We start from the raw sequence: 26978 nt of genomic DNA, 5'->3' as shown, positions 1-26978 counted from the left end.
TGACCCATCCTTCAACAGGGTGCCGGGCTGTGCACAGCCCAGACCCGGACTGCCGCTGGCAACAATGTGGGACAGGGTGCATTCGCTCACAGCGCACAGGTCCACCGGGCACCCACTGCGCGGGGCCCTCTCGCCCATACCTGCCACCCCGTGGCCGGAAACGCCTTCACCGCCAGTCGGAAGTATCTCACCGCGGAGGCTCCCGGGAATTGTAGTTCCGTCCAGTCCAGGGGCGTCTCGGCTGTGTCTGGAGGTCTCCGAGAGCGGTCTGCGCACTTCCGGACCCCGGGCTGGGCTTGCGGTGGTCGGTGCCTCGGACCCGGCCGGTTCTGAGGCCCCCGCTGCATCTAGGCCTGGCGATTCCCTCCGCCCGAGCGGTGGAGAGGGCACGTGTGGCAGAGCCACGGCTGCAGAGCTGGCGGACGCTGGGAGGGGTGCTGTGCTCGGGGGTCCGGTGGGCGGCTCCGTCTGACGTGTGCTGGGGAGGGTCGGGGTTCCTGTCTGGTTTGGGGCGGGGGCCGTGGGCAGGCTCATCTCACTGCTTTTCTGTCGTCCCGCAGCCCAGTCTTGTCGGAGCCCACAGTCCGCAACGGGCTTAGCGCGGTGGACCCAGTGACAGCCTTGGCCCGGGTGAGCTGAGGGCCACCTCTGCCCCTGAATGGTCACCCCTCTTTCCTGACAGTGGATTTGTTTCTGTCCCTTGACCTGGAGCTTCTCTGCCCATCCAGGTCCCTGAGCTCTGCTGGCGCGCCCGGGCCTCCTGTGGCCGAGGAGGGAGAGGGGCCCCCCTTTCTTTCCCACCCTCCATCACACCTTCGAACCCCACATCGCAGCCAACGGTAGGCTCTGAGCTATGAGGGCAAGGAAGGGAGGATGTGGAATGATTGGTATTTCATGGATCTTCGGTGTCGGTCTTCATCCGACAAACATTTGTTGAGTGTCTGAGTCAGGCACTGGGGAAGCACCCTCCTTGGCTAGAGCCCTATGGAGGTGTCAGTCCCAGGACCACCAAGGTGTAGGTGCTCTGATAGTCATCCCTACTGGATGAACGGACACCCAGGCAGGAGGTCAGTTCCTTCTGGGGGAGCCGTGACTGAAGATCACACTTAAAATAAGGTCTCCCTAGGTGAAAGGGGGCAAAAGGATTAGGGGTAAGGAAGAGCCTATGTAAAGGTAATAGGCATGAAACGTGTGGGTACTGCTGGGTTTTGCACCATGGAAGAGCCTGGGTGGGGTGTGTGGTGAGGCTGGAGGTGGTTTCAGGGAGCACATCAAGCTGGGCTAGCGGGTACGGACTGGATCTTATTAGCGCCATAAGTATTTTAGGCAAGGCAGTGGCATGGTGAAATTTGTCTTTTGGTGTTAATATACCAGCAGTGAGTAGGGTTGCTGGGAACTCAGTTAAGTTCATGGGAAAAGTGAATAGGGGGATGTATCTCAGGTTTGTGAAGCTGTGCCAGTGCTGGCAAGGGTGAGTGAGAGAAGGTGGGGCTGTGTGAGTGCATCCCCTTGCTGACTGTGGAGGAAGGGATGGGGTAGACCCGGTTCAGTGTAGACTGTTCTTTCCCCACACTCAGTGGAGAGATGGGGCCACAATGAGGATGCCAAGTGATACAGAGATAGAGGTGGATTTGTCTTTCTTCGAGGCTTTTTTGTTCCAGATAGGACACACTTGAGCTGGGGTATGGTAGGGGAAGTGAAAGCTGTATTATAGTTTTATTTTTTATTTTTTTATTTTTATTTTTTAAAATTTTTATTTATTTATGAGAGTCACACACAGAGGGAGAGATAGAGAGGCAGAGACATAGGCAGAGGGAGAAGCAGGCTCCATGCACTGGGAGCCTGACGTGGGACGCGATCCCAGGTCTCCAGGATCGCGCCCTGGGCCAAAGGCAGGCGCCAAACCGCTGCGCCACCCAGGGATCCCTGTACTATAGTTTTAAGTCTTGATAAGGGATATCAGTTGTTTCCATTATGACTTGAACTTGGGTCGTCTTGAGTTAGGTTTTCTTCTATTACAACCCGTGATCCTTCTTTGCTATGTTTAAGTAGTGATGTGGAAAAGATCTCAAAAGTAAAGCAAAGTGAAAAAAAAAGAAGAAAAGTTTCTGTAATCATTGTTTATACTGAGCAAATGTTAAATTTGTTTGCTTTGGATTTTCTTAAGAACTAAAACCTTATGAATACCAGCTTTTTTTTTTTTTTTTAAACCATTGGAGCTCTTAATATCACTCTTTGTTCCAGTTCCCTTCCTCTCTGGGTAACAACACCTTAGATTGCTTTATTCTTACGTGTTTTTACTTACTAGATGGGGTCATAAACAATATATTGTGTGTTTTGTGTGTTCGTTACCTTTGCCTGTATTTATTTTGCTTTGTCCTTTTCTTATTTATTTTTAGTATTTTTTTTCATATATTCCAGAGACAAATCCATTTATGGCTTATGCACATGGCAAAAATCTTGAATAGATTTTGACTGGGCCTGGTGTTTCCTTGATGGGTGTATTTTTGAGTACCAATCCATTTTATTGAATGTTTAATGTTTTTTCCCCCCAGTTCTCTGTTGCTTTGTCAATTTTTGGACTTCATATTTTTCTAGGAAATTTTCCAGTTTAATTTCAGATTTATGGCATTAAATTGCCTATAGTGATCTCATAACTGAAAAAAAAAAACTCTGCTATATCTGAAATTGTCTTTTTTCATGTCTAAAAATTACATCTTTGGCTTCTCTTGTTTTCTTGATCAATGGTGCCTGCACTTTGTCTATTTTACCAGTTTTAAATACAAACCAGTTACTTTATGAGTTCTAATCTTTTCAGAGAATTGATTGTAGTTTTTTCTTGGCAATTTTTTATTTGGGCACAACTTTCAGACTTAAAGAAACGTCACAGTGGTAGAACAGTATAGAGGATTTCTGAACACTTTTTATCTAAATTTCTGTAATATGAACATTTTACCACAAGGCCAATTAAATAAAAAGAGAAAAAGATATGCCCTTATGACCAGGAGCCCATGCAAGCTTCATTTAAGCATGCATGTTAGGTAGAGATCCCTCTCAGCATGAGATCATCCGGAGGCTGAGGCCCAGGTGCTGCTTCCCAGGAGGGAGGAGGACAAGCATACCCCTGAGTATCTCTGGGTCAGAGGTCCTAAGGGTCTCTATAGCCACATGGTGTATTTTAGCTATGGCTCCAGATGCTGGATACAGTTGCATGGGGTAGGCAAAGCAGGCAGGTTCTAAATGACTAAAAATCTGTGTATATTTGGGTGATCTTTAACACAACTGCATGTGTTAACATTTGAGTTTGGTGCTGCCAGTCTTTTTGAGCTCCTGGTCTCAGCCTGCTAAGAGCCACTCCACAGAGACCATTGCCATCCTTGGCTCATTCATATAAAACTTGCTTTCTCCTTCTTTCCCTCTCTCCTCCATATATACATGTGTGTAAATACTTTGTGTACATTTCCCCAAAACAGGGCCATTCTGTCACACAGCCACAGGATAATGAGCAAAACTAGGAAAGTAGTATTGATGCAATACGATTGTCCACGGATCTTACTTAGATTTCACCTGTTGTCTCAGGAAGACCCTTTCTAGCTTGGAAGATCTCAGATCATGCATTGCTTTTCTTCCTCCCACATCCCTTTGTCATCTTTTCTCTAGAACAGTTCCCAAATCTTTCATTATCTTCAATAGAGTGATATTTTAGAGGAGTCCAGGCCAGTTATTTTGTGGAATGTTCCTCAATGTAGATTTGTCTAATGTCTCGCCATGATTAGATTCAGGTAATACATTTGTGGCAGGATTTTTTTTTTTTAAACCTGTTCTGGTCTTTCTTTGATTTCTTCTTTTAAAATCTCTGCTCACACTGGTTTATGTCTTTTGGGTTTGCTTTTTTTCTGTGCTAGTCTCCTGCAATAAGTGTCATTAATTTTCCTTTTTTTCTAATGCAGATCTTAGGACTGTAATTTTTTAAGTGTGTGTAACTAGGCCCCAGTTTTTAATATTTTTAATATTTTTGCAGTTGTTGTGAATAAATCTGCATTCTTATTATTTTCCAGTTGTATTGCTTTTTGGTAGAGTGGCATCCATGCAATGTTGATTTTTTTTTTTTTTAATTTATGATAGTCACAGAGAGAGGGAGAGGCAGAGACACAGGCAGAGGGAGAAGCAGGCTCCATGAACCAGGAGCCTGATGTGGGATTCGATCCCGGGTCTCCAGGATCGCGCCCTGGGCCAAAGGCAGGCGCCGAACCGCTGCGCCACCCAGGGATCCCTGCAATGTTGATTTTTAACATATATGTTGAGGTTTATTCTTAGCTTTTTGGAGTCAAATTTTTTTTAAGGTTTTAGTTATTTATTCATAGAGACAGAGAGGCAGAGACACAGGCAGAGGGAGAAGCAGGCATCACACAGAGAGCCTGATGTTGGACTCGATCCAGGGTCTCCAGGATCACGCCCTGGGCCGCAGGTGGCGCCAAACCACTGCGCCACCGGGGCTGCCCTTTTTTTTTTTTTTTTTTTTTTTTCTTTTAAAGTGGAGTCAATTTTTATAACCATCCCAGATGTGCTTAAAAAGAATGTATATTCTCTGATTATCAAGTACATTCTTCTGACTGATCCCATAGGTCTAGCTTTTAAGTTGTCATTCAGATGTTGAATACTTTCTATTTATTTTTTGTATCTGGAATCTTTGTTTCTGAAAACATTCACTAGAACCTTTTCACTGTGGTAAAGGATTTGTCAGGTTCCTGTTTGCACGTGTGCTTGTTTCACGTGTGTTTGAGCTACAAAGGCATCCTGTACATGTGTTGTTGTGCGCAGACCTGAGATGGAGTTGGCTTCTGCCACCTTGCATTTGTCCCTATGATGGATTGTTCTTTCTTGCTATTTGTATGTCTCATATCTTTTTTCTTTTTTAAATGAATGCAGGGCATTGTGTGTAGGAGTAGAGACCTCTGCTCCAGTGTGGCTGTGTTTGGGGCTGGGAGGCTGGAGGCTGTGTGTGGAGCTGGGAGGCCGGAGGTTGCATGCAACGTGAGTGGTCAGGAGTTGACAGGGCTGGCATTTACTGTTGCTCTGGTTACTGTCAGGCCCCTGCTGGCCTCACATTTCTCCGGCAGCTCTGTGCTTGGGGGGTGGGGGGGTAGCAGGCTGGTTACTGTTCCCCCACTGCGACCTTCTCCTAGTGCTGATGTGCTGATGCTCCTGCTTATTCTTCAGTGCTGCCTGGGCCCTGGGTCCCTGAGTGGGGGGGTAGGAGGTGCTTGTCAGAGATGCTGCCCCTCCCCCATGGGGTAGGAGGCCTGGAGACTCTGAACCTAGAACATATACCTCTCCCTTCCCACGGGAGAGGGTTTTTTCTCCCTTTTCTCTGCCAGGAGCCATAGGTCTTACCTATGCCCTGGGAGCAACAGGTTTTGTTGCCTTTCCCTTGGTGGCAGTATAAGGCTTTGTTCCTCAGAAGAGAAGTTTCTGGAAGGATGGGGCTTTCCTGTGTTTCCCCCAATGGCAGCCATTCCACTCCAGACCTTTGCTACCCAGGGAGTCTCTGTGGACTGTGGCTCAGCCCTAAGCCTTCCTTTAGCACGGAGCCAGCAGCAGGGCTGTGTACCAGATTACCACAAATTCAGTGATTTAAAGCAGCACCCGTTGTCACCTGGCAGCTCAGCACAGCGGGGGCACATGGCTGGCTGGGGCTCCGCTCAGATCTCCCAGGGCCAGAATCAAAGTGTGGGAAGGCAGGCCTCTTCCCAGGGGCTCTGGGTAGAGAGTCTGTCCCAGGCTTACAGAGGGGTGGGGGAAGGGGGGGTTCCAGGTCCAGAGGTTTGAAGCCCAAGGCCCCTGATTTCTGGCTTGCTGTCTGCTGAGGTTTCTCTCAGCTCTTCCCACGGGGTGGCATGGGGTCCTTCTGTGTTTCCACTCTCTCTGCCCCCAGTCAGAGGTAAATGTCCTGCTGATGTTTTCACATGAGTCTCACCATACTGTCTGCTTATTTACAGGTGTTCTTAATATCTTGCAAAGGCGTAGTATCAGGCTGGGACAAGGCGGCTCAGTCCTGTCTGCACATTCCAGCTCCTTCCTATCCCCAGACGGTCTGGAAGCAGGAGCTGAGCCTCCAGCCCACGGGTAAGTTCTCAGCAGGAGAGCAGAGCTTTGCCAGACCTCAAGCCCCAAACGTCCCGCTGGTAGGATAATTCTTGTAAAGGTGACCCACTGGAGCAGCAGTCTACTTTGGAAGCGAGGCTCCCTCTCTGAGGTCCCCCTTGTAGCTTAGCACTGAAGCTGGAGATCCACGCCCCCAGAAAAGCCTCCCTAAAACAGCCGGGGACCTGCTTGCTGACTGTGAATTTGGGGGATGCCATCGTATCAGGGGATCATCTAGGATTTGGTTTAGGGGAAGGTTTACTAGGAGAGGGGATCCCCTGCTTTAGGGTGTGAGAAGCAGGAACGAGGGAAGGGATCCCCATTACTCCCGGAGGAGAGAGCAGCCCCCTGCCCCCTATCCAGCCTGGATCTCTCTACATGCGGTGCATTCACTGTCCCTCTGTCCCACCTCCTCGCTCCCCTCTCCTGCCCCACACTCCAGCACTTGCGAGACTATAGACCCTCCTCATGTAGTCAAGGCATAGAAGTTGCTTTCTTAACCTAAGAGTATTTCATTTTTCCTTCACATGTTAAAGACGAAAGAAAATGCGCGTGAGAGAGGTGTTCAGAGCCACCCAGCTCAGTAGAGGCCGAGCCAGCACTAGCGCCCAGGGCTCCCGACGCCAGGCGGGGGCTTCCTCCCGCGCGCCTCGGGTCATCGCTAAAACCCGCCCCTTCCCACCTCCACCCATTCAGACCCTCCCACGGATTTCCTCTCCTCCAGGGGAAGGACTCTGATAGGCGGTCCTGGAGAGAAAACCCAGTAAGATGATATATGTATATTTTTATGAACTATTTCAATATTGAACAGTGAGCACATGTTTATTGTCTAAAAAAAAAAATCGAAAATGCCACTATGTCAAAACAAGCAGGTCCTACCATGCAAAGGTCACGTTGTTAACATTCTGTGTGTTTTGTACAGAATTTTTTCTTTATATGTTTTTACAAAAACCCATCCCACGTGCTGACATTGATGTACACTGGCAGGAAGCAGAGTTGAGTGTCCTCATGGACCCATGCTGGGGAATCTGCCTTCCTGTCCTCATTTCCCGGGGCCGCCCTGACAAAGTGCCACACCCTGGGGTGGCTGGAAGCACAGAGATTACATCTGTAATCTTTCTCCACTCCAGAGGCCAGGAGGCCAGAGGTGCAGGTGTCAGCGGGGGCCAGTTCCTTCTGAGACCAGGATGGGGCATCTCCTTCAGGCTCTCCCCAGCTTCTGGGAGTTTGCTGGCAGTCCTTGGTGCATCTGACTTCATCTTCCCTGACATTTGTCCTGTGTGAGGCCCTGGGCCCCAATATCCCCTTTTCACAAGGACGCCAGTCATACTGGGTTGGGTTGGGGCCCGCCCTCACAATCATCTACAGACTCTTTCTAAACAAGGCCACATTCGGAGATTCTGAGGGCTAGGATCCCTGACATTTCTTCTTGGGGGACAAAGTTCAAGCCAGAATATGTCCTTGCCGGGGTGATTGGTCAGGTAACCCCGAGCGGTTCAGTTCCTAGAAGCTATGATAAAGAACCGTCTCTCTTTGCTGCCAGTGGTCTAGTGAACAGCTCATGTTCCTGTCCAGGTCCAGTTTTAAGCTTTCCTCTCTCCCTGGGGGGCTGCAGGTCTTCACCCCCAGATGGAGGGCCTGCAATCTCTTCTGTCTCTGCGACTCCTTAACCCTCTCATCGGCCAGCTTCTTTCTCCATGGTGGGGGTAGAGGGGCAGGAGGAGGAGAAATGAAGAAAAAGACCACCAACATTTCCTTGCTGGGTACTTTTTTGTAGCTCCACATTCTACCACACAGGAGGCCACCTGATGGCTTTTTGGGGGTGCAGAGCCTGTGACACAGGCAGGGGCTCTCTGGCAGACCTTGGTGCCTGGCTCCTGGCTCCTTGGTACAGCTTCTCAGGGCTGGCTCTCGGTCCCCGGCAGGCAGCCTGCTCGCGGCATGTCCTTGCTGTAGAGTTCATGCCCACCTACCTTCCTGCCCTCCACACAGGCCCTCCCCAACCTCACTGCACCGGAAACCCTCACACCCTGATTCCAACACATGCACTCCATGCAGGCCGCTCCCATTCCTACTCCCTCTCCTCTCCTGGCCACCAGGGTGGCCCTCTGCCAGCCTCTACCTTAGGAGTTCCTTGGCTTCAAGGCTGCCTCCTACTGCTGGGCTCTTGCATGCACAGATCTGCCCCCTGGAGCGCTTGTTCCCCACTCTGTCGAACACCACATGCCCGAGAGTTTCTGCAGCCAGGCACACATCCTCTTTTTGCAGGCTCCCTCTGGTTCTCTTGCCACCACCCCTCTTGGCATGGGACAGAAGCAGAACCTTCAGTAGACACCTCTCCTTCCACCCTTCCTTCTCTAAAGGGAGGCATCTGTTAGGTTGGGTCCAGCAGCTCCCCCGGAGAATTTGGGGTGTTTGGGAATTTAGCTAAAACTCCAGGCACCTGGGAAAAGCCCATCCACCTACCTGTTACCCATCTGTGAAATCATGTGCTTATGGATTACATACCTTCATTCTCCCCCTTATTGATATAGCCAGAAGCTATTTCCATGTTATATGATTATTTGTGTGATAGTTTAAATGGATTCATAGCATGGCATGCTTTAATTGTATCAACATTGATTAACTAATCTCTTATTTTTAAACACTTAGGTAGTCTCCAATTAAAAAAAAAAAAACAACACACCCTCAATTCTTTATGGAGTTTCTGTAATTCTAGAGTTTTAGTGTCTCTGCAGACTTCCTGGACCCAACTCCCGTGTGTCTCTGTCCTGAGTAGGAACATACCTAAGACCAACCTCGTGTGTGTTCAGGAGAGAGATAGGTGTGGGGTCCAGTTGATGCTTCCAGCCACAGTATATTTGCTCCTAAACCTTCGTGTTCCTGTTCCCTGGCAAAATGAGGAAAGGAGGAGGGCTCAGGAGAAGCCATCAGATCTTGTCCCATATTTGGTAAGTGGCAGAGCCAGACCGGGACCACTTCCCGGGCAGAGGTCCGCACAGGGCAGCCAGGGCGGTTCTTACTAACAATGACCGTGGACACACCGCAGAGAAGCACTCGGAACCCAGCAGGTCCGGGATGGGCCGGAGGGCATCCCAGGCCTTGCCTGCCAGAGCTAAACTCCATTCAAATCGACTCTGCCTTAAGGAACACATTTTTATATTTTCCTGTGAGTTGTCCTCAGTGTCTGCCAGGGGCCCAACCGGTGACAAGCTTTGGGTTAGAAGCTTAGCACATGACGGATATTTTTTAAAAATAACTTTTATATATGAAGTGCTTGTTTGTCAGAGAAAAAGTTAGGAAATTGACCTAAGGACAAAGAAAGCATTTGAAAGTGGTTATAACCCAACTACCCAGAGCGAACTGCTGCTAGCTTTTTGTCCTTCATTGTTTCAGAGATTGTTCTGCGTGAGTGTGTGTGTTCACGTCTGTGTGTGTGGGATCAAATGGTTTTTAGCCACGTTTTTCAGTGATCAGTATGCTATCACTCAGTTTTCTAATATTTTATTTCCATTAGCTACATAACAGTTTATTTCCCTTGGAGAGGTAGTGTGTTTATTTAACTGGTCCTCCTCTGTTGGATATTCAGTTATTTTCTGTTTGTTTGTTTTTTTTCAGAGTTTTAACAAAATGTAATAAATATCTTGGTGGCTAGCTCTATGTCTAAAGTCATGACTGTTTCTTCAGAGTAAATTTCTATTAATTAAATTTCTGGGGAATGAGGGGAAGGGTTAGTAACTTGCATACTGGTGATGAAGACACAGATAACATATGTGGATTAAGTAGAAAAGAAAAACCCATATTGAACCCTCACAAGGTTGGGTCCCCATCACATGCCAAGGCAAGAGCGTTGTGTGATGGTGGGTCCCTGGGGGAAGCCTGTCACTCCCTCGTGCCTGGAGGTGGGGGTGGCAGCAACAGATTCAGAGGCTGGGGGTGAGTTTGGCCTCTCACATTGTTTCCTCTCCCCACCCCGATCTCTGCTTCCTTAGGTATCTGCTTTTCCCAGCCCACAAGGGAAGGACCATGTGCCAGGTGAGTGTGGCATTTTTAAAGATTTATTTATTAGAGAGAGAGAGCATGAGCAGGAGGAAGGGCAGAAGGAGAGAGAAGGGAAGCAGACTCCCCCCTGAGTGGGGAGTCCAGCTTGGTGCTCGATCCCAGGACCCTGAGATCATGACCTGAGCCAAAATGAAGGGTCTGGCACTTAACCGACTGAGCAGGCCCCCAGGCGTCCCATGGCATTTATTTTATACTGCACTCTGCCTTACCAGGGGTGTTGGGGAGCTTATAAGAACACATCCAATAAAAACAATGCAAACAGGACCCAGGATCACTGAAGATGGGAAGTGGGTAGACGGAGGGATGTCCACGAAGCTGCTGGTGTAATGAGTTGCCCTGTAAACTTGTGTCTGACACTTTATATAAAGACAGATTCTGTCCAATATATGACTTGTGTTGTCCGCTTTGGACAAGCATATCAGAGGAAATAATAGTTCTTTGGTATTTAGGGGCTTAGTGATGGGCCCTGGCACATGAGTTAGCAGGCGGGGTCCTGAGTAAGGACAACACTGAGGCAGATGTGCTGGCAGGTCTCCTGTGACTCTTTTTCCCCATATAAATGGTGGGTCTTAACGTCAGTGCACAAAGCTGTGGTTGCAGTTGCCCAAGGAATCAAAAATACTCAGTTCTCCGCTAACAGCCTTGCGATGTCAGATTGGCCTGTTGTGCACAGGAAGGAACAAGTAGCATGTCCTGCAAATTATTTTTCATCATAGTGTTCTGACACAGATGGAGAGCAAACAACTCAGTTTCAGTCTTTAGCAGGAGCATGGGGGGAAGATGATCGGAGCGCTCCTGGCCTCTTCTCTTGGGGTCCGAGCCTCTTCACGACTTTGACCTCAGACATCTGCCCTTGCCCTCCTTTCTCATGGGGTCATTGTGATCTTCAATGATGTTTGCTCCCAGCCCGTCTGCATCCTCAAATTAGTCCTTAAGGGCCCCTCTCTTTGCCCTAGGCCCATGAGCGCTTGAACGGCAAGTGTGTTGGCCAGCATCCGTCACATTACAGGAGGCCAGGAACCCAGCTAGAACTGCTTTAGGGCAAACCCCAAATCTAGGCAGTACCTGGACTGGGAGGAGCAGGTGTGCAGCTGGGACTCAGACAGTCACAGCTAGGAACTCAGGTGTCACCTGGAATCTTTCCGGTCCCTTCCCTCTGTTTCTGTGACTTCCTTCTCGTACCAGTGTCATCGGTGTGGCTCACACCCCAAAGTTACCAGTTCTGCCAGAGAAATGGACCAAGTTCCCTCTTGTAGAGCCAGTTTCACGGTCTTTGGGAGAGATTCAGATTGGCCCAGCTTAGTCCATGTCTACAGCGGAGAGGCTGGGGCTGCGGTGGGGTGCCCCCAGGAGCAGCACCTGCTCAGGGTGCCAGAGGGAGATTGCTAGCCCCGGAGGAAGCCGAGGCCTTGAGGGCAAACATTGTAGTTGTCCACTCGAGGAAGAAAGACCTTCATGGGGTCTCAGGTTCTGGCTTGGGGAACCTGTTTTTTAATGAGAGTATATGTTCCTAAAGAGCGGAGACCATCTGGATGTTTGACACCAGAAACATCTGGGCAAAGGACCAGTATGAGAGGGTTGGAAATGAAGCGGCAGCTCCACGGCCTTCTCAGAAGACAGAGCTGGCTGCATCTTGAGGCTGTCAGACCTGTGCTAGGGCTGGAGGTTTCATCTGTGCCTTTTGGGGAAGCTGTTGTTTCATAAGAAACTAGGTCTCACTGCGGCCTACCCCTCAGGGCAATTGGCAAACAGAAATACTGATAACAAAAGTTATAAAGCTATACCTGTTGAGCGCTTACACGCTGGTCTCTGTGTTTTCCATATGTTATTTCACAAATGAACTTGTGAGATAGGTGTTATTAACCCCTTCTCCCATTTTACAGATGGACAAATAGAGGTTGGAGATACTAAGTGAGTTGCCGGGGATCTCACGTCTTTTAGGCGATGAAGTTAGGATGTGTGGAATGTGGACAGACAGATAGACAGATCTAGAGCGGAGACCTCGGTGATTGAACTGTACCGTAGCTTTATGTGCCCGACACATAACCGCAGCCGAGGAACCCAGCAGTACTTCTGTCCAGACCTGCACTGTCCAGTATGGTAGCCAGTGGCCACAGGTGGATACTAAGCACCCAAAGAGTGGCCAGTAGGGCTGGGGACCTGAATTTTTCATTTACACTTAAATTTTGTTTTATTTATTTTTTTATTGGAGTTCAATTTGCCAACATTTAGCATAACACCCAGTGGTCATCCTGCCAGGTGCCCCCCTCAGTACCCATCACCCAGTGACCCCCCCTTATTATTATTTTTAAGGATTTATTTGTTTATCTGAGGGAAAGGGAAAGGGAGAAAGAAACCCAAGCAGACTCCATGCTGGGTGTGGAGTGCCGAACCGACGTGGGGCTTGATCCCACAACCCCAAGATCAGACATTAGCTGAAACCACGAGTTGGACGCTTAACCAACGGTGCCACACAGGCACCCCTCCACTTAAATTTTGAAACAGAACCAGAGTAAACTACTTTCCCATCAAATACAATTTTATTGTTTTTATAGGACTACATTTCATGAAAGTTAAGTTGGAAATATGGTGTCTGAATTGAGATGTACTGTAATGTGAAAAACACCCACCAGATTTTGAATATATGGTATAAAAAAAGAATGAAAAGTATATCAGTAATTTATTTTTTTATTTATTTATTTTTAAACATTTTTTTTAAATCTTTATTTATTTATGATAGTCACAGAGAGAGAGAGAGAGAGGCAGAGACACAGGCAGAGGGAGAAGCAGGCTCCATGCACCGGGAGCCCGATGTGGGATTCGATCCGATGTGGGATTCGATCCCGGGTCTCCAGGATCGCGCCCTGGGCCAAAGGCAGGCGGCAAACCGCTGCGCCACCCAGGGATCCCTATATCAGTAATTTAAAAATAATTGTATATTGAGATAGTATTCTAGATATGTTAGACTAAGATCTTACTAAAAATTCATTTCCTTTTTTACTTAAAGATGACTAGAAAATTCTGTTTTTTAAACCACCTTATTGAGGTATGATTGACATGCAAAACTGTATGCACAGCTTGATGAGTTTTTTTTTTTTTTTTAAGATTTTATTTTTTTATTCAAGAGAGAGAGGGAGAGCAAGAGAGCACCAGCGAGGGGAGAGGCAGAAGGAAAGGGAGAAGCAGGCTCTCTTCTGATGCAGGACTTGATCCCATGACCCTGGGATCATGACCTGAGCCGAAGGTAGACGCTTAATGGACTGAACCACCCAGGCTCCCCAGTTTGATGAGTTCAGAGATAAGTGTACACCCATGAAACCATCATCACAGACTTAAATCCATCACCTGCAAAAGTTTCTTCCAGCACCCTTTTAAAATATATGTATTTTTTTTCTTTTTGTGGTAGGAGCATTTAACATAAGATATGCCCTCTCAGCAAATTTTTGAGCATGCGATGCAGGATGGTTAACTCTAGACACTGCTGTACAGTAGATCTTCAGACCTTACTCATCTTCCATAATAAATATTGTATCCCTAATCAGCACCTCCCCACTTCCCTGCCCCTCACAACACCCAGTACCCACCATGCTATGCCCTGGTTCTAGGAATTTAGCCATTTTAGAATCTTTATAAAAATGGAATCATGCAGTATCTGCCCTCCTGTGTCCGACTTATTTCATTCAGCATAATGTCCTCCACATTCATCCGTGTTGTCCAAAATGAAGGGATTTCCTTCTTTCTTGTGGTTGATATTTCTCATGGCTAATAGCATGTGTACACATCGTCCCTCCATCCACTGATGGACACTGAGGCAGTTTCCATCTCTAAGCTACTGTGAATAAGGCTACAAGGACCATGAGAATGCAGATCTTTGAGACCCACTTCAGTAAGATTCAGTAAGATCACATCAACTTCGAGCAGAGATACATTTACTTCTTCCTTCCTGATTTGGATGCCTTTTATTTATTTTTCTTGACAGATTGCTCTGGCCAGACTTCCAGTATTGTGTTGAATAGGAGAGGCAAGAACGGGCATCCTTGCCTTCTTCAGGTCTTAGAGGGAAAGCTTTCTACCACTAAGTATGATGTTAACTGTGGGCTTTTCTTTTCTTCTTTTTTTTTTTTTTTTTTTTAAGATTTTATTTATTTATTCATGAGAGACAAAAGGAGAGAGAGGCAGAGACATGTAGAGGGAGAGGCAGGCTCCATGTAGGGAGCCCAATGTGGGACTCAATCCTGGGACTTCAGGATCATACCCTGAGTGAAAGGCAGATGCTCAACCGCTGAGCCACCCAGGTGTCCCAACTGTGGGCTTTTCATAAATGGCCTTTATCATGTTACGTTCTTTCTATTCTTAGTTTGCTGAGAGCTTTTAATTGTGAAAAGGTGTTGGCGTTTGTGAAATGATGCTTTTTATGCAGCTGTTGAGCTGATTTTTTATTTTATCATTTATTCTATTAATGTAGTGTCTCACATGGATTTTCATGTGTCGAACCATGCTTGCATCCTAGGGATAAATCCTGTTTGGTCATGGTGTCTTTTACCGTGCTGTTGAATTTGATGTGCTAATATTTTGTTAAGGATTTTTGTGTCTATGTTTATCAGGGATATTGGCCTATAGTTTTCTTTTTGTGTGATGTCTTAGTTTTGGTATCAGAACAATGCTGGCCTCATAAAATAGATCTGTTTTTTTTTTTTAAGAAGAATTTAAGAAGGATTGATATTATTGTTTAAATTTTTGGTAGAATTCACCTATAAAGTTCCTGGGCTTTTCTTTTTTAGGAATTTTTAGTTACTTGTTCATTCTCCTATCTGTTACTGGTATGCTCAGACTTTCTGTATCTTCTTCATTCAGTATTGGTAGCTTGTAGTTTTTTTTAGAATTGTATTTATTTCTTCTAGGTTGTCCAATTAGTTGGCACAGAATTGTCTATCTTAATGTTCCTTTTTATTTCTGTGGCATCAACTATAATGTCTCCTCTTTCATTTCTGATTTTATTTATTCCAGTCCTCTCTTTTTCTTAGTCTAGCTAGGGGTTTGTCAGTTTTGTTTATCATTTCAAAAAACAAGTTTTAGTTTTGTTTATTTTTTCTATTATTTTTCTGTTCTCCATTTCATTTATTTCTGCTCTAATCTTTATTAATTTCTTCTGCCAATTTGGGGTGTAGTTTGTTCTTTTTCCAGAGGTGCAAGGTTAGATTGTTTATTTGTGATCTTTTTTCTTTTTTAAGATTTTATTTATTTATCCATGAGAGACACACAGAGAGAGGCAGAGACATAGGTGGAAGGAGAAGCAGATTCCTCGCAGGGAGCATGATGACGGGACTTGATCCCTAGACCTCGAGATCACACCCTGAGCCAAAGGCAAACACTCAACCACTGAGCCACTCAGGCATCCCTCTTTTTTCTTTTATTCCTTTTTTTTTTTTTAAAGATTTTATTCATTTATTCATGAGAGATACACAGAGAGAGAGGGAGAGAAAGAGAGGCAGAGACACAGGCAGAGAGAGAAGCAGGCTCCATGCAGGGAGCCTGATACAGGACTTGATCCTGAGACTCCAGGACCACACCCTAGGCCAAAGGCAGGAGCTAAACTGCTGAGCCACCCAGGGATCTTTTTTAATGTAGCTATTCATTTCTATAAACTTCCCTTATGGGATGCTTTGCTGCATCCCATAAGTTTGGTCTGTTTTCATCTGTCTTAAGATATTTTATAATTTTCTAAAAAAAAAAAAAAAAGATATTTTATAATTTCCTTTTTAATTTCTTCTGTGACTCACTAGTATTTAAGGATGTGTTAATTATCGATATTTAAAAAGTTTCCCCTTTTCTTTCTATTATTGATTTCTAGTTTCATTTCATTGTCATTGGAAAAGATACTTGGACTGATTTCAGTCTTAATTTTGTTAAGACTTGTTTTCTGACGGCCTGTGATTCATCCTGGAGAACATTCTGTGTGCTGCTCTTGACAAGAATGAGTATTCTGCTGCTATTGGGTAGAATGTTCCATAATTATCTTTTAGGGCTATTTAGTCTATAGTATTGTTCCTTTCTACTGTTTTCTTGTTGATTTTTTGTGTACATTATCTGTCCTTTATTGAGAGTGGGCTATTTAAGTCTCTTACTAATATTGTAATACTTTGTTTCTCCTTGTGATTCATCAGTGTCTGCTTTATATATTTAGGCCCTTTGATGTTGGGTGCATATGTATTTAAAATTGTTATACCTTCCTGTTGAGTGGACCCTTATATAAGGACTTTCTGTGTCTATTGTTTTTCTTTCTTTGTCTATTGTGACAGCGTTTGACCTAAAGGCTATTTTTGTCTGATAAAAGTATAGTTAGACCAGCTCTCTTTTTTTTTTTTTTTAATTTTTATTTATTTATTTATGATAGTCACAGAGAGAGAGAGAGAGGCAGAGACACAGGCAGAGGGAGAAGCAGGTTCCATGCACCGGGAGCCCGACGTGGGATTCGATCCCGGGTCTCCAGGATCGCGCCCTGGACCAAAGGCAGGCGCCAAGCCGCTGCGCCACCCAGGGATCCCTCTCTTTTGATTACCATTGCATGACTTGGAATATCTTTCTTCACCCTTTCACTTTTTTTTTTTTTTTTTTTTTATGATAGTCACAGAGAGAGAGAGGGAGAGAGGCAGAGACACAGGCAGAGGGAGAAGCAGGATCCATGCACCGGGAGCCTGACGTGGGATTCGATCCCGGGTCTCCAGGATCGCGCCCTGGGCCAAAGGCAGGCGCGAAACCGCTGCGCCACCCAGGGATCCCACACCCTTTCACTTTTACCCAATATGTGTCCTGAAGTCTAAAGTGAGTCTCTTGTAGAAAGCATATACTTTGGTCTTTTTTTTTTTTTTTTAACCCATTCAGCCCACTCTATGTTTTAATTTAGGGAGTTGAGTTTATTTATATTAATTACTGGTAGGTAAAGACTTATTATTGCCACTTTGTTCATTGTTTTCTGTTCTGTAGTTTCTTTGTTCTTCTTTCTTCCTCTCTTGTCTTTATTGTGGTTTGGATCTCTTATAGTGATAATGTTTTGATTCTTTTTTTTTTATATTTGTGTATCTATTATAGATTTTTTGTCGTTACCATGAGGCTTGCATTGAATATTTTATAGTTCTAGCAGTCTGTTTTAGCCTGATAACAACTTAACTTCAATTGCATATGGCAACTCTATTCTTTACTTCTTACACATTCATACTTTGTTATTTATGTCAGATTTTACTTGCTTTTATAGAGTTTCGATGAATAAATCTATGGTTATTGTTATTCTTATACTTTTGCCATTTAAATTCCATACTTATGTTAATGATTTACATGCTGTTATAGCATTACTACATTCAGTACAAATTAATTTGTTGTTTTGGTCCTTAATCCATCCAGAGAGAGAAGATGAAAGAGAAGGGGAAGGAGAGCCAAGCTCTGTTCTGTGTTTGTGGAATCCTTTCTCTGTTTTCCTCTTGTTGCTACCTTAATTTTGATCATGTCTCATGTCATTGATTATAATTGTAGTTATTCACTCCCTCCCAGTCATTCCCTACCTTTTTTTAAAAATTTTTTTTTATCTCTTTTGGCCTTTTTTTTTTTAAAAGAGATCTTTATTCATGAGAGACACAGAGAGAGAGAGAGAGAGAGAGAGAGAGAAGCAGAGACACAGGCAGAGGGAGAAGTAGGCTCCATGCAGGGAGCCCGACGTGGGACTCGATCCCAGGTCTCCGGAATCACACCCCCCACTGCAGGCTGCACTAAACCGCTGAGCCACTGGGGCTGCCCTTTACCCTTTTTTTTTTTTTAAAGATTTTATTTATTTATTCATGAGACACACACACACACACAGAGAGAGAGAGAGAGAGAGAGAGAGAGGCAGAGATGCAGGCAGAGGGAGGAGCAGGCTCCATGGAGGGAGCCCAACATGGGACTCGATCCCGGGTCCCCAGGATCACGCCCTGGACTGAAGGCGGCGCTAAACCACTGAGCCACTGGGGCTGCCCTCCCTACCTTTTTCTACATCAGATCATCTTTTGTAGCTCCCCTCCTTAAATACCATACTTAAATCCCCATTGCCTTATAGGAGAAAAACTGTTTGTCTTGTGATCTGTGTGCGCACACGCACTCTCATACACACACACATTATATTCTACATTGTCATTCCTAAGTATTTGCAATTCCTACCAGAATTTTCTGTGACTCCTTACCTTTGCTCATGCCATGCCTCTTGATAGGAAATATCCTTCAGACATCAGGACACACTATTGACTATTGACTTTTTATGATTCTGCTCAAAGGCACCCTCCAATGAAGCTTAACTTGATATCAGGAAATTGAATTTGACTACTGCCTTTGTGTCTGTTCTGTCCTTAATATACTTCCAGAAGCTTCTGGTGTAATCATACCATATGGAAGTCTTCTGTTTACCTTGCTCCACCAGCCTCCGAATGCCTTCAGAATAGGAGAAATGTCACTTTCAGCTTTCAACCCCAACCACCAGGCCGAATGCCATTACCATACCAAATCTTCAATAGATGCTTACACACTGAATGAAAGAGTGAATGAATAAATAGAGATCCAGAAGTGAGATCTTTTCTAATGATCTTTTTTTTTTCTCTTCCACAAAATGTAATACAGAGTTAGGGGCGTGCTAAGCTTCCACTTAACATGGGGAAACCTGACATCAAAGGTGCTAAGATCCATCACCTCTACACCTTTGGTACTCTGTGTTGAGCATTCCAGATTAATCAAGACTGTGTTCTTTCAGGGGTCGTTGTCGTTCAGAGATGTGGCTGTGGGCTTCACCCGAAAGGAATGGCAACAGCTCGACCCTACACAGAGGATGCTGTACCGGGACGTGATGCTGGAGAACTACAGCCACCTGGTCTCCGTGGGTGAGAAAAGCTTCCTGTGTCTCCCGATTCTGAGTTCCTTTCTCTTCTCAGTTATGCAAAACCCCTTATGTACTAAGCATATTTGGCCTTGGGTTTCAGTGGTCAACAAGTCTGGCTCTCATCTCACCTGCATTATTTGTGAATTTACCTTCCAAGTGAAATGCCTGTTCTTCAGCCAAGATGTAAATGTTTATTGTGCCACCTGAACCTTCTACGTCCTTAGATGGCCCTAGTGGCTCAGCACAAATCCTCATGAGCAGGGATATTTCTCATTAACAGGATGTCAAGTCACCAAACCAGCTGTGATCTCCAGGTTGGAGCAAGGGCAAGAACCATGGATGGAAGAGGAGGAAATCCTCAGATGGAGCTTTCCAGGTGAGAGAGCAGCAGCTTACAGGGTGGGCAGTGACATCTGGTTGGTCATAGAGCAGAACTTTGGATATGTTTTTGTTTCAGGCAACTATTCTTAAAAGCCTTGGGTGTTTGCCAGCAGCTGCAGACCATTGGCCCAAGACCTTGAGATGCCCTACATAACTCTTGCTACCTACACATATCATACATCCATACATGATTGTTGTTCTTTCCCTGGGTTTAAGAGAAAGACCTATCCTGTTTTTATTTATTCTTTTATTCAACCCCACCGTTCCCATCTGAGACCTGCCTTGCTCAGTTTTTCTCTAGAAGCTTCAGTTACACTTTCCCCCATGGTTATGAAACAGACTTCCTCGTGTTTTCATGGACTTGTAGATGGCCCCTATTTTAAGATAACTTCTTTGTGCCACTCATTTTATTTTAGTGATCTTTTCTTATACTGTGAAACGCCTTAAAAACTTAGTTTCTTCCTTTTATGTGACTTTAAATTCGTCTTCTTTCAAAACTATGGAATATGGCTCCATTTTGCTTAATGGGTCATAAATGAAACTCCTTTATCCCCATCCCAGTATAATCCCATGAGGAGAAGAGCTTTTATCTTATTTGTCCTTATTCTGTGAGACACACATGGTAGACATTGACTAACAGCCCCTTCCTTCCACAAGGGTCTTTTATCAAGCATTTGTTCAGGGAAGTTGTTACTAATCAGGGGTGCACACCAGAATCACCTGTGGAGCTTTAAAAATACCCTGCGGCCAGGTCCCCACTGGGAGCGTCCTGATGGGGAAGATTAGTAGGCATTGATTTTTGTCCCTTAGGAATTCAGCAGTATGACTCAAGGAACTTCAGCATTTTTAAACCAAGGAGCTCCATGGTGGCTTTAGGTGTGGGTGTCAGAGGTGAAACAGCAGGTACAGTTTGTGGTTTAAAATGTAAATGAAAATCAAAGCAAATGAGTATCTCAGCACAGGATACAGAATCCAACATTTAATAACCTCAGTAGGTGCTACGGTGACATGAACACCAACATGCCCACTGGCTTCTCTTGTACTCCCTTTTACTTGTGTCTTCACCTTCTTCCCAAATGACTGTGTCAAACTTATTAATAGCAAAGCTGCTTATATTTATTGTCTGTTTTATCCCTATTTCCAGTATCCCAGTTTTTCCTTTCAAAAGCCAAGGGATGGGGTGCTTAAGTGGCTCAGTCAGTTGGGCATCCAACTATTGATTCAGCTTGGGTTGTGATCTCAGGGTTGGGATCAAGTCCCATACTGAGCTCTGTGCTTAGCACAGAGTCTGCTTGGGATTCTCTCTCCCTCTGCCTCTGTCCCTCCCACTCGTGCTCACTTCCTCTCACTTTCTAAAATAAATAAGTATATCTTCTTAAAAAAAAAAGCCAAGGGACTAGGATGTGTTTGTTGTACTTTCATGATGGTGATGATTGAATCTCGGCAGTTAGGTCTGAAACCACAAAGTTAATCTTCCTCCTTTTTCTGAAATAATTTAGTTCTGTGATGTGGTCCTGGAAATATTAACAAGTTTGTGGCATTATTTTTTTTCCCTAGAAGAAATTTTGCAAGCTGACCGCCAAGTAGGTAGACCCCAGGGACACCAAGACAAACTTCTGAGGCACATTGCAATCCTTGACAAGCAAGAACTAGCCAAGAAAGGGTATCACGGATGTAGCACAATTGAAAAAACAGTCTTTCAGGACACAAACCAGGCTCCCTCAAAGCAGCCGGCCCATACCTGTGACTCATGTGGAATGAGTTTGCCATGTAATGTAGCCGTTAGCCCTAATGCCTACCTCGCCAGAAGGAGATTTGAGTGTGATGGACAGGGGAACTTATTTCTGTACTCTAAGCTCGAAACACCCCCTTCTGGAGTGCAGCCACGTGAGTGTGACAGGTGCCGGAATGCCCTCAGCCGTGACCAGGCCCTTCGTGCCCACCAGGGTGCTGGCAGTGCCGAAAAAGCCCACAGGTGTCCCCAGTGTGGGAAAGGCTTCTCCTGTGAACCGGAACTCATTGTGCACCGGAGGGTTCATGGGGGTGAGCAGCCCTCTGCACCTGGTGCACAGGGCCTCAGCTGCAAGAAGGAGGTTTGCCTCCCCAAACGCCGGGGAAATCATACCAAAGAGAAACTTGGGGGGGACAGCGGTGGTGGGAAGACACTGCCCCAGAAGATAAGCATATCGGTGCCGGTTGCAGTGCTTGCCGGAGGGAAGCCCTACAAGTGCTCCGAGTGTGAGAAGATCTTCTCCCATAAGTCCCGTCTCATTGAGCACCACCGGTCCCACACCGGGGAGAAGCCCTACGGCTGCAAAGAGTGCGGGAAGTCTTTCTCGCGAAAGTCGTGCCTCATCATCCACTACCGCATTCACACCGGCGAGAAGCCCTATGGCTGTGGCGAGTGTGGGAAAGCCTTCTTCCAGAAGTCTCACCTCATCCTGCATCAGAGGACTCACACAGGGGAGAAGCCCTACAAGTGCAGCGAGTGTGGGAAAGCCTTCTCGCAGAACTCCTGCCTTATCATCCACAAGAGAACTCATATGGGCAAGAAGCCGTACGAGTGCTCAGAGTGTGGGAAGACCTTCTCCCAGAAGGCGAACCTCATTCGCCACCACAGAATCCACACCAGGGAGAAACTGTATGGGTGAAGGGAGAGTGCGGGCTTTGTCCCGAGTCCCAGCCCACCTGGGAATATAAACCCCTGGATGTTCTGAGTGTGGAAAACCTTTAAGCAGGGAGTCCAGTGCCACTGTGTGCAGAGATTCATACCGAGGTGAAATTCTTCCAGTCTGTGGAGAATTAAGAAGAGCCCATCTCTTACAACTAACAGTAGAAGGGTAATGATGCTCGAGTGTTATATTTTTATAAGATATGCCTCATTATAAAATCTATTTGAATTACCTGTGGCTAATGAGCTTTGAAGTCCGTGAATAAATTAAATCATTAAGACAACAGATCTAATAAACATCAGAACAGTCCCAGGGCACATAGAGGGCTTACGTCCCTGAGCATGCTGCATAGAAAGAATGTGATTTATTTTTAAACTGCATCACTAATTAAACATAAGTGTGAGCCTGTGGGCACACACACCGGAATATACAGAATGATAGCTGTCAGACTCCCCTAAATCACACCCTTTTGTCTTCATAATGTACATTATACCTAGAAAAGTAGGAGTTTATTCGTAAACCAGGAGTCCAGACACCATACCAACATCTCATTTATTTTTTTTGTTTGTTTGTTTGCTGGCAAGCATTACAGGGCCCCCTACCCCCGGATCTGGAAACCAGCAAGTTCATGACATCTCCTCATCACCTCTCCATCACCTAGTTCACAATTAGGTTTCATATTAAATGTGTAAGGTTAGAACTCCCTTTTCTGGCAATATATCAGACCACCCAAGGTGAAAGCCATTTTATCAGAAATGACCAATAATAGATAACATTCTTTTAAATGCATAGTTCAAATTGACCACCAATAAAAAATAAATGTATTAAAAATAAATAAATAAATAAATAAATAAATAAATAAATAAATAAATAGTTCAGCTGGCAAGAATGGTGTTACCAGGTGCCAGAGAGCTGAACCGAACTGAGAGCCAAAGATTAAGTTTAGGGGCTGAAGCTGGAGCTGCCCTTGTGGGTGTAACTTGGTTGACCCCAAAGCTTGGGTGTTCAAGATCAAAGGAGGACATGAAGCAAGGCCTTGGGGCGTGCGAGGCAGACTGTGGGTACTGAAGTAACTTACAAATTCAGAGATTTCAGAAGTCGCTCTGTACAGGAAAAGGGTGGACTAGCAGCAAAATCTCACTTGGGTGGGAAGCTTGTCTTTCTCTCCATGGGCGCCGATGGGGGAAGATTTGCCCTGATGACTCATCAGCCCTGACCAGCACCCCCTGTGAGTCAGAGTTTGGAATTCACCCTACTCCTGTCCCAGTTTTAAAACTGACCAGTGAATAGAGAAATTGGCCCTGTCTTTGGAACAAATGACAGAAGCAAACAAAATACCTTTTAGAGGGAGACACCCTCAACCCATGTCCACCAGGATTCTGATGGACAAACCCAACATGAGTTCATAACCCAAAACTACAAAACATGAGGAACCAGGCTGCAGCGGGAGTCAGCGAACACATGAACAAAATAACATCCAGGATTTTAGGGTCATAGAAACACATGAACCTCTATAACAATAGCTCCCTTCACAAATGATTAAAAACAAAAAGTTGAAACCACGTGAAAGCAAGGCACAAAGACAGATAATGGGTTTCTTTGGAAAGGGGACCCCACAGAGTGTAGAAATGAGTACTGGCGTTGCGATGTGAACGTCACAATACTCAGCTGCAGAGAGAAGGAACAGAAAAGTAGAGCGAAGCAAAGTCATAGGATTCAGTCTACAGAGAGGCACTTAAAGTGAGAAGAGCAAGCAGGAGTTCCCAAAAGACAAAATAGAAGAAGAAAAGTATCCAGAGAAAACACGGCTTGAGTCTGACAAGACGTGCACTCGTAGATTCAGGCGGCACAGTATGTGCCCAGGTGGATGAGCCGTAAATCTGCGTGGTAGACACACACCTGTCGAGAGCTGCTGAGCTACTTGATAGTATCACTGCTCCGCACCTGCGTGGTCTGGCTGAGCAGTCTGTGGGGACCTGACTCATGGTGGCCCCCAGATGGCAGCCGCAGAGCCACAAGCGAATGTCAGGTCCCCATGTGGCTTTTCCCCCCATGCTCGTGAGTGCTGTCTCCCCTGCTTATCAGCACCCATCCGCCTTATGTGCTCCTTAGCCAAGACCCCTGTGGAGCTTACCTAAACCCTGCTTTTCTGGTTTGAATTGACGAGTGTGGTCCTAGCCCGGGGACCCTAATAAAGACATGTGCTACGGGTCCAGTCTCCCTCTGCTTTCTGCCTTGATGTCCTTGTGTGGCCCCTTGAGGCCTGTTGTGTACTCCCCCCACCCCAGGACCCCGTGAATAATAAACTTCTCTGTCTCAGTTTCTGTTGTGGCCTGTTGTTGAACCCGCTGACCACCAGCACCTGTGCTCCTGTTAACACACACTAGTTTAACAAAGTCCTCACAACAGGCCGCAGGAATGGATGGTAGCGTCATGCTGGCAGCTGACTGGGGCGAATGCCTTTTAGCAGCAACTGGCTGGCTCCCTGGCTCCCCCAGGTGGGTAGTTCCATCTGGGGGCCCCACAAGGCTACTGCCCATGCAGAGTGCTGCTCCTTCCCATCCCAAAGGGCGAGCTAGGAAAGAAGCAACCAAAGTCCTGGACTTCAGAGTATCACCATAGGGGCTGGTTGAAGATGCTGTGGGTTTATCTTCCACCTGTTAATGCCCCGCAGAGGGTGAGTTCCCTCAGCAGGTGTGGGACTTGGAGTGTGCTTCCCCACCTGAGCACCTACCCGGCCAAGGCTCTTAGGTCCTGGCCAGGACAGGAGTGGCAACTCCGCCCAAGTGTGGGCTACGAAAGAGGGCCCTGTGTGCCCTTGAGGACAGAGACTCCCCTTCCCTGACAGCTGTGCTCACAGGTGGCACCGGGCCTCCTAGTCCTGCCTCATGCCACAGGGGCCTCTCACTCAGGGAAGACACAGCTCTCCCTGAAAAGGTAAATGCAGCCGGGGCCTGCAGTTCCTCTGTTGCTCTTCACCTTACTGCTGTCACACCTTGTCCTTTGACCCTGTGGGATATTGTGGACCTCACCCTAGCACGTGGTGGCACAGGATCTAGTGGCGTGATGCAAACAGTCCAAGTACCATCTACAAGGCCTGAGCGAGTTAGCAAGCTCCTTGTGGAAGGAAGAGCCCACAGAAGTGGCCCTGGACTTGTCAGCCTGCAGAGCACCAGTGCATCAGGGCTGAGGGCCCGGGGGTTCAGCCCATGACCTATCACCATCACGCTGGTGCAAGTCCACTCCCATCCTGGGGAGGCCGATTGGGACACCATGGAGAGGAAAGTGGCCATGGGGGACATCCACTGCAGATCTTTCCAGTAATAATCTGAAGGTCAGATCAGTGGGGAATAGAGAATCTGAAACTGAGAAACGATCTCATATTTGAAAGCTGCTAAGAGGGTAAATCTTAAAACTTCTCATCAGAAGGGGAAGAAATGTGGTAAAAGTGAGATGATGATGTTAACTGCACTTTGGTGATCATTTTACAATATATGCATCTATCAAATCATTGTGTTGTACACCTGAAACTAATGTCACATTACATGTCTATTATATCTCAATAAATAGATGAAAAAAGAACCCCAAACTTGAAACTACGTGTCTCCAGACTCGTGAAATATTCTAAAAGATTTTATTACAGCAGGAGGGGTTAGGAGAGTTGGCTGGATGCTGAGTTCATACTGCCCCAGAGATGTGGCCAGAGGCCCACTGTGTGCAACCGTTCACCAGGCCCTGGGGACCTAGGGCTACTACCCACAGATGCAGGGGCGCCCTGTCCCCTCCTTAGAAAGGTGACAAAGGCTCCCAATCCACCACACCTGCTTCTGCTTTCGCCTGAGGGAGGCCTGCAAGCTAGTCAAATGTAAACAGCTCCTTAGTTGTGGCTCCCACCCTAATCCCACCCTAATGATGCAGGTGCAGCCTGCATCATAGGATCCCTGGTGGACCCCTCCCCTCTGAGCCTACCCCCAACTCAGGAGATGAATTAGAGCAAAATCACAGCGCACAACCACAGAGGGCTACAGACGTCCAAGCACCGGGTGCCACAGACCCCTTAAAAATACAAGACCTTCTCATACCTGGAGGATTCGGGGGCGGGGAGGTTGGTGGCACATCTAGTGCCTTTCAGCCAGAATTTCCTGTGCACAAGAGGACATCCTGTTCTCCTTCTAGGACCCGCCTGAGGGAGGCACAGAGGTGAGGAAGCAGGTGGCATGGGAAGACAGAGGGACAAGAGACCCTGTCATGAGTCACCTGAGGCTGTTGATAACTCCATTCTTGAACCTCCATGTGGCCTGCAGATTCCGTTCTCCCCAGGCTCCGAAACAGCCTCCATAGTTGTGCTATTTCTCCAGCCAACAGGCAGGGCTAGGTAGGCAGACTCTGCTTGCACTGGTTCTGCTTCTCAGACTTGGGAGTGTCTAAATGGAGTCTACAGGGAATGTTTTCAGGCAAAGTTCCCTCCCACAGAATCTGGGACTCTGACCCTGGTGCAATCAGGTCTACCAAGTTTTCTGTTACTATGCCAAGGTTCTAGCCTGCTGCTTCCAGGGCTCCTTGCATTGATTGCTAAGTTGGACCCGACAATCTGGGGTTAAGGTTTTCAGCCAGCTCTGACACTCTGAGGACAGATCCCAGAAGAGGACTCTGTCTTATAGATTCTTTTCCTTGGTTGGACTCAAGAGCTATGCCGTAGCCCATATGTGAAAGCCCCAGACAACCCAGGAGCTTTGCGTATGGTTTACTTCTCCCATCAGATATTTATTAAGAACCTCCCAAGTTCATGGATCTCGAACTAGAAGAATAGGGTGTGAGATCTG

At 46.4% G+C, this 26978-nt stretch overlaps 1 protein-coding gene across 23 annotated transcripts; it reads left to right on the top strand.

The window, feature by feature from the left end:
- Positions 1–204: 204 nt before the first annotated feature.
- Positions 205–22386, top strand: LOC112929329 (zinc finger protein 12-like). 23 transcript variants are annotated; one of them, XM_026011381.2, is made up of 10 exons: positions 214–454; positions 561–630; positions 729–839; positions 6000–6126; positions 6681–6907; positions 8924–9095; positions 10137–10179; positions 18977–19103; positions 19383–19478; positions 21041–22386. In XM_026011381.2, the coding sequence occupies exons 6-10, from the start codon at positions 9043–9045 to the stop codon at positions 22132–22134; spliced, it is 1413 nt and encodes a 470-aa protein (XP_025867166.1). In that variant the 5' UTR covers positions 214–454; positions 561–630; positions 729–839; positions 6000–6126; positions 6681–6907; positions 8924–9042; the 3' UTR covers positions 22135–22386. The 23 variants fall into 23 exon arrangements, with proteins under 23 accessions (XP_072609300.1, XP_072609294.1, XP_072609292.1 ...); XM_072753195.1 differs by having other exon boundaries at positions 222–434; XM_072753194.1 differs by having other exon boundaries at positions 224–434; positions 8872–9095.
- Positions 22387–26978: the final 4592 nt, after the last annotated feature.

This window comes from Vulpes vulpes, chromosome 3 (assembly GCF_048418805.1).
Source record: "Vulpes vulpes isolate BD-2025 chromosome 3, VulVul3, whole genome shotgun sequence".
Lineage (NCBI taxonomy): Eukaryota > Metazoa > Chordata > Mammalia > Carnivora > Canidae > Vulpes > Vulpes vulpes.
Note: the sequence above shows the minus strand (reverse complement) of the source record. Positions and strands in the feature narration are given on the sequence as shown.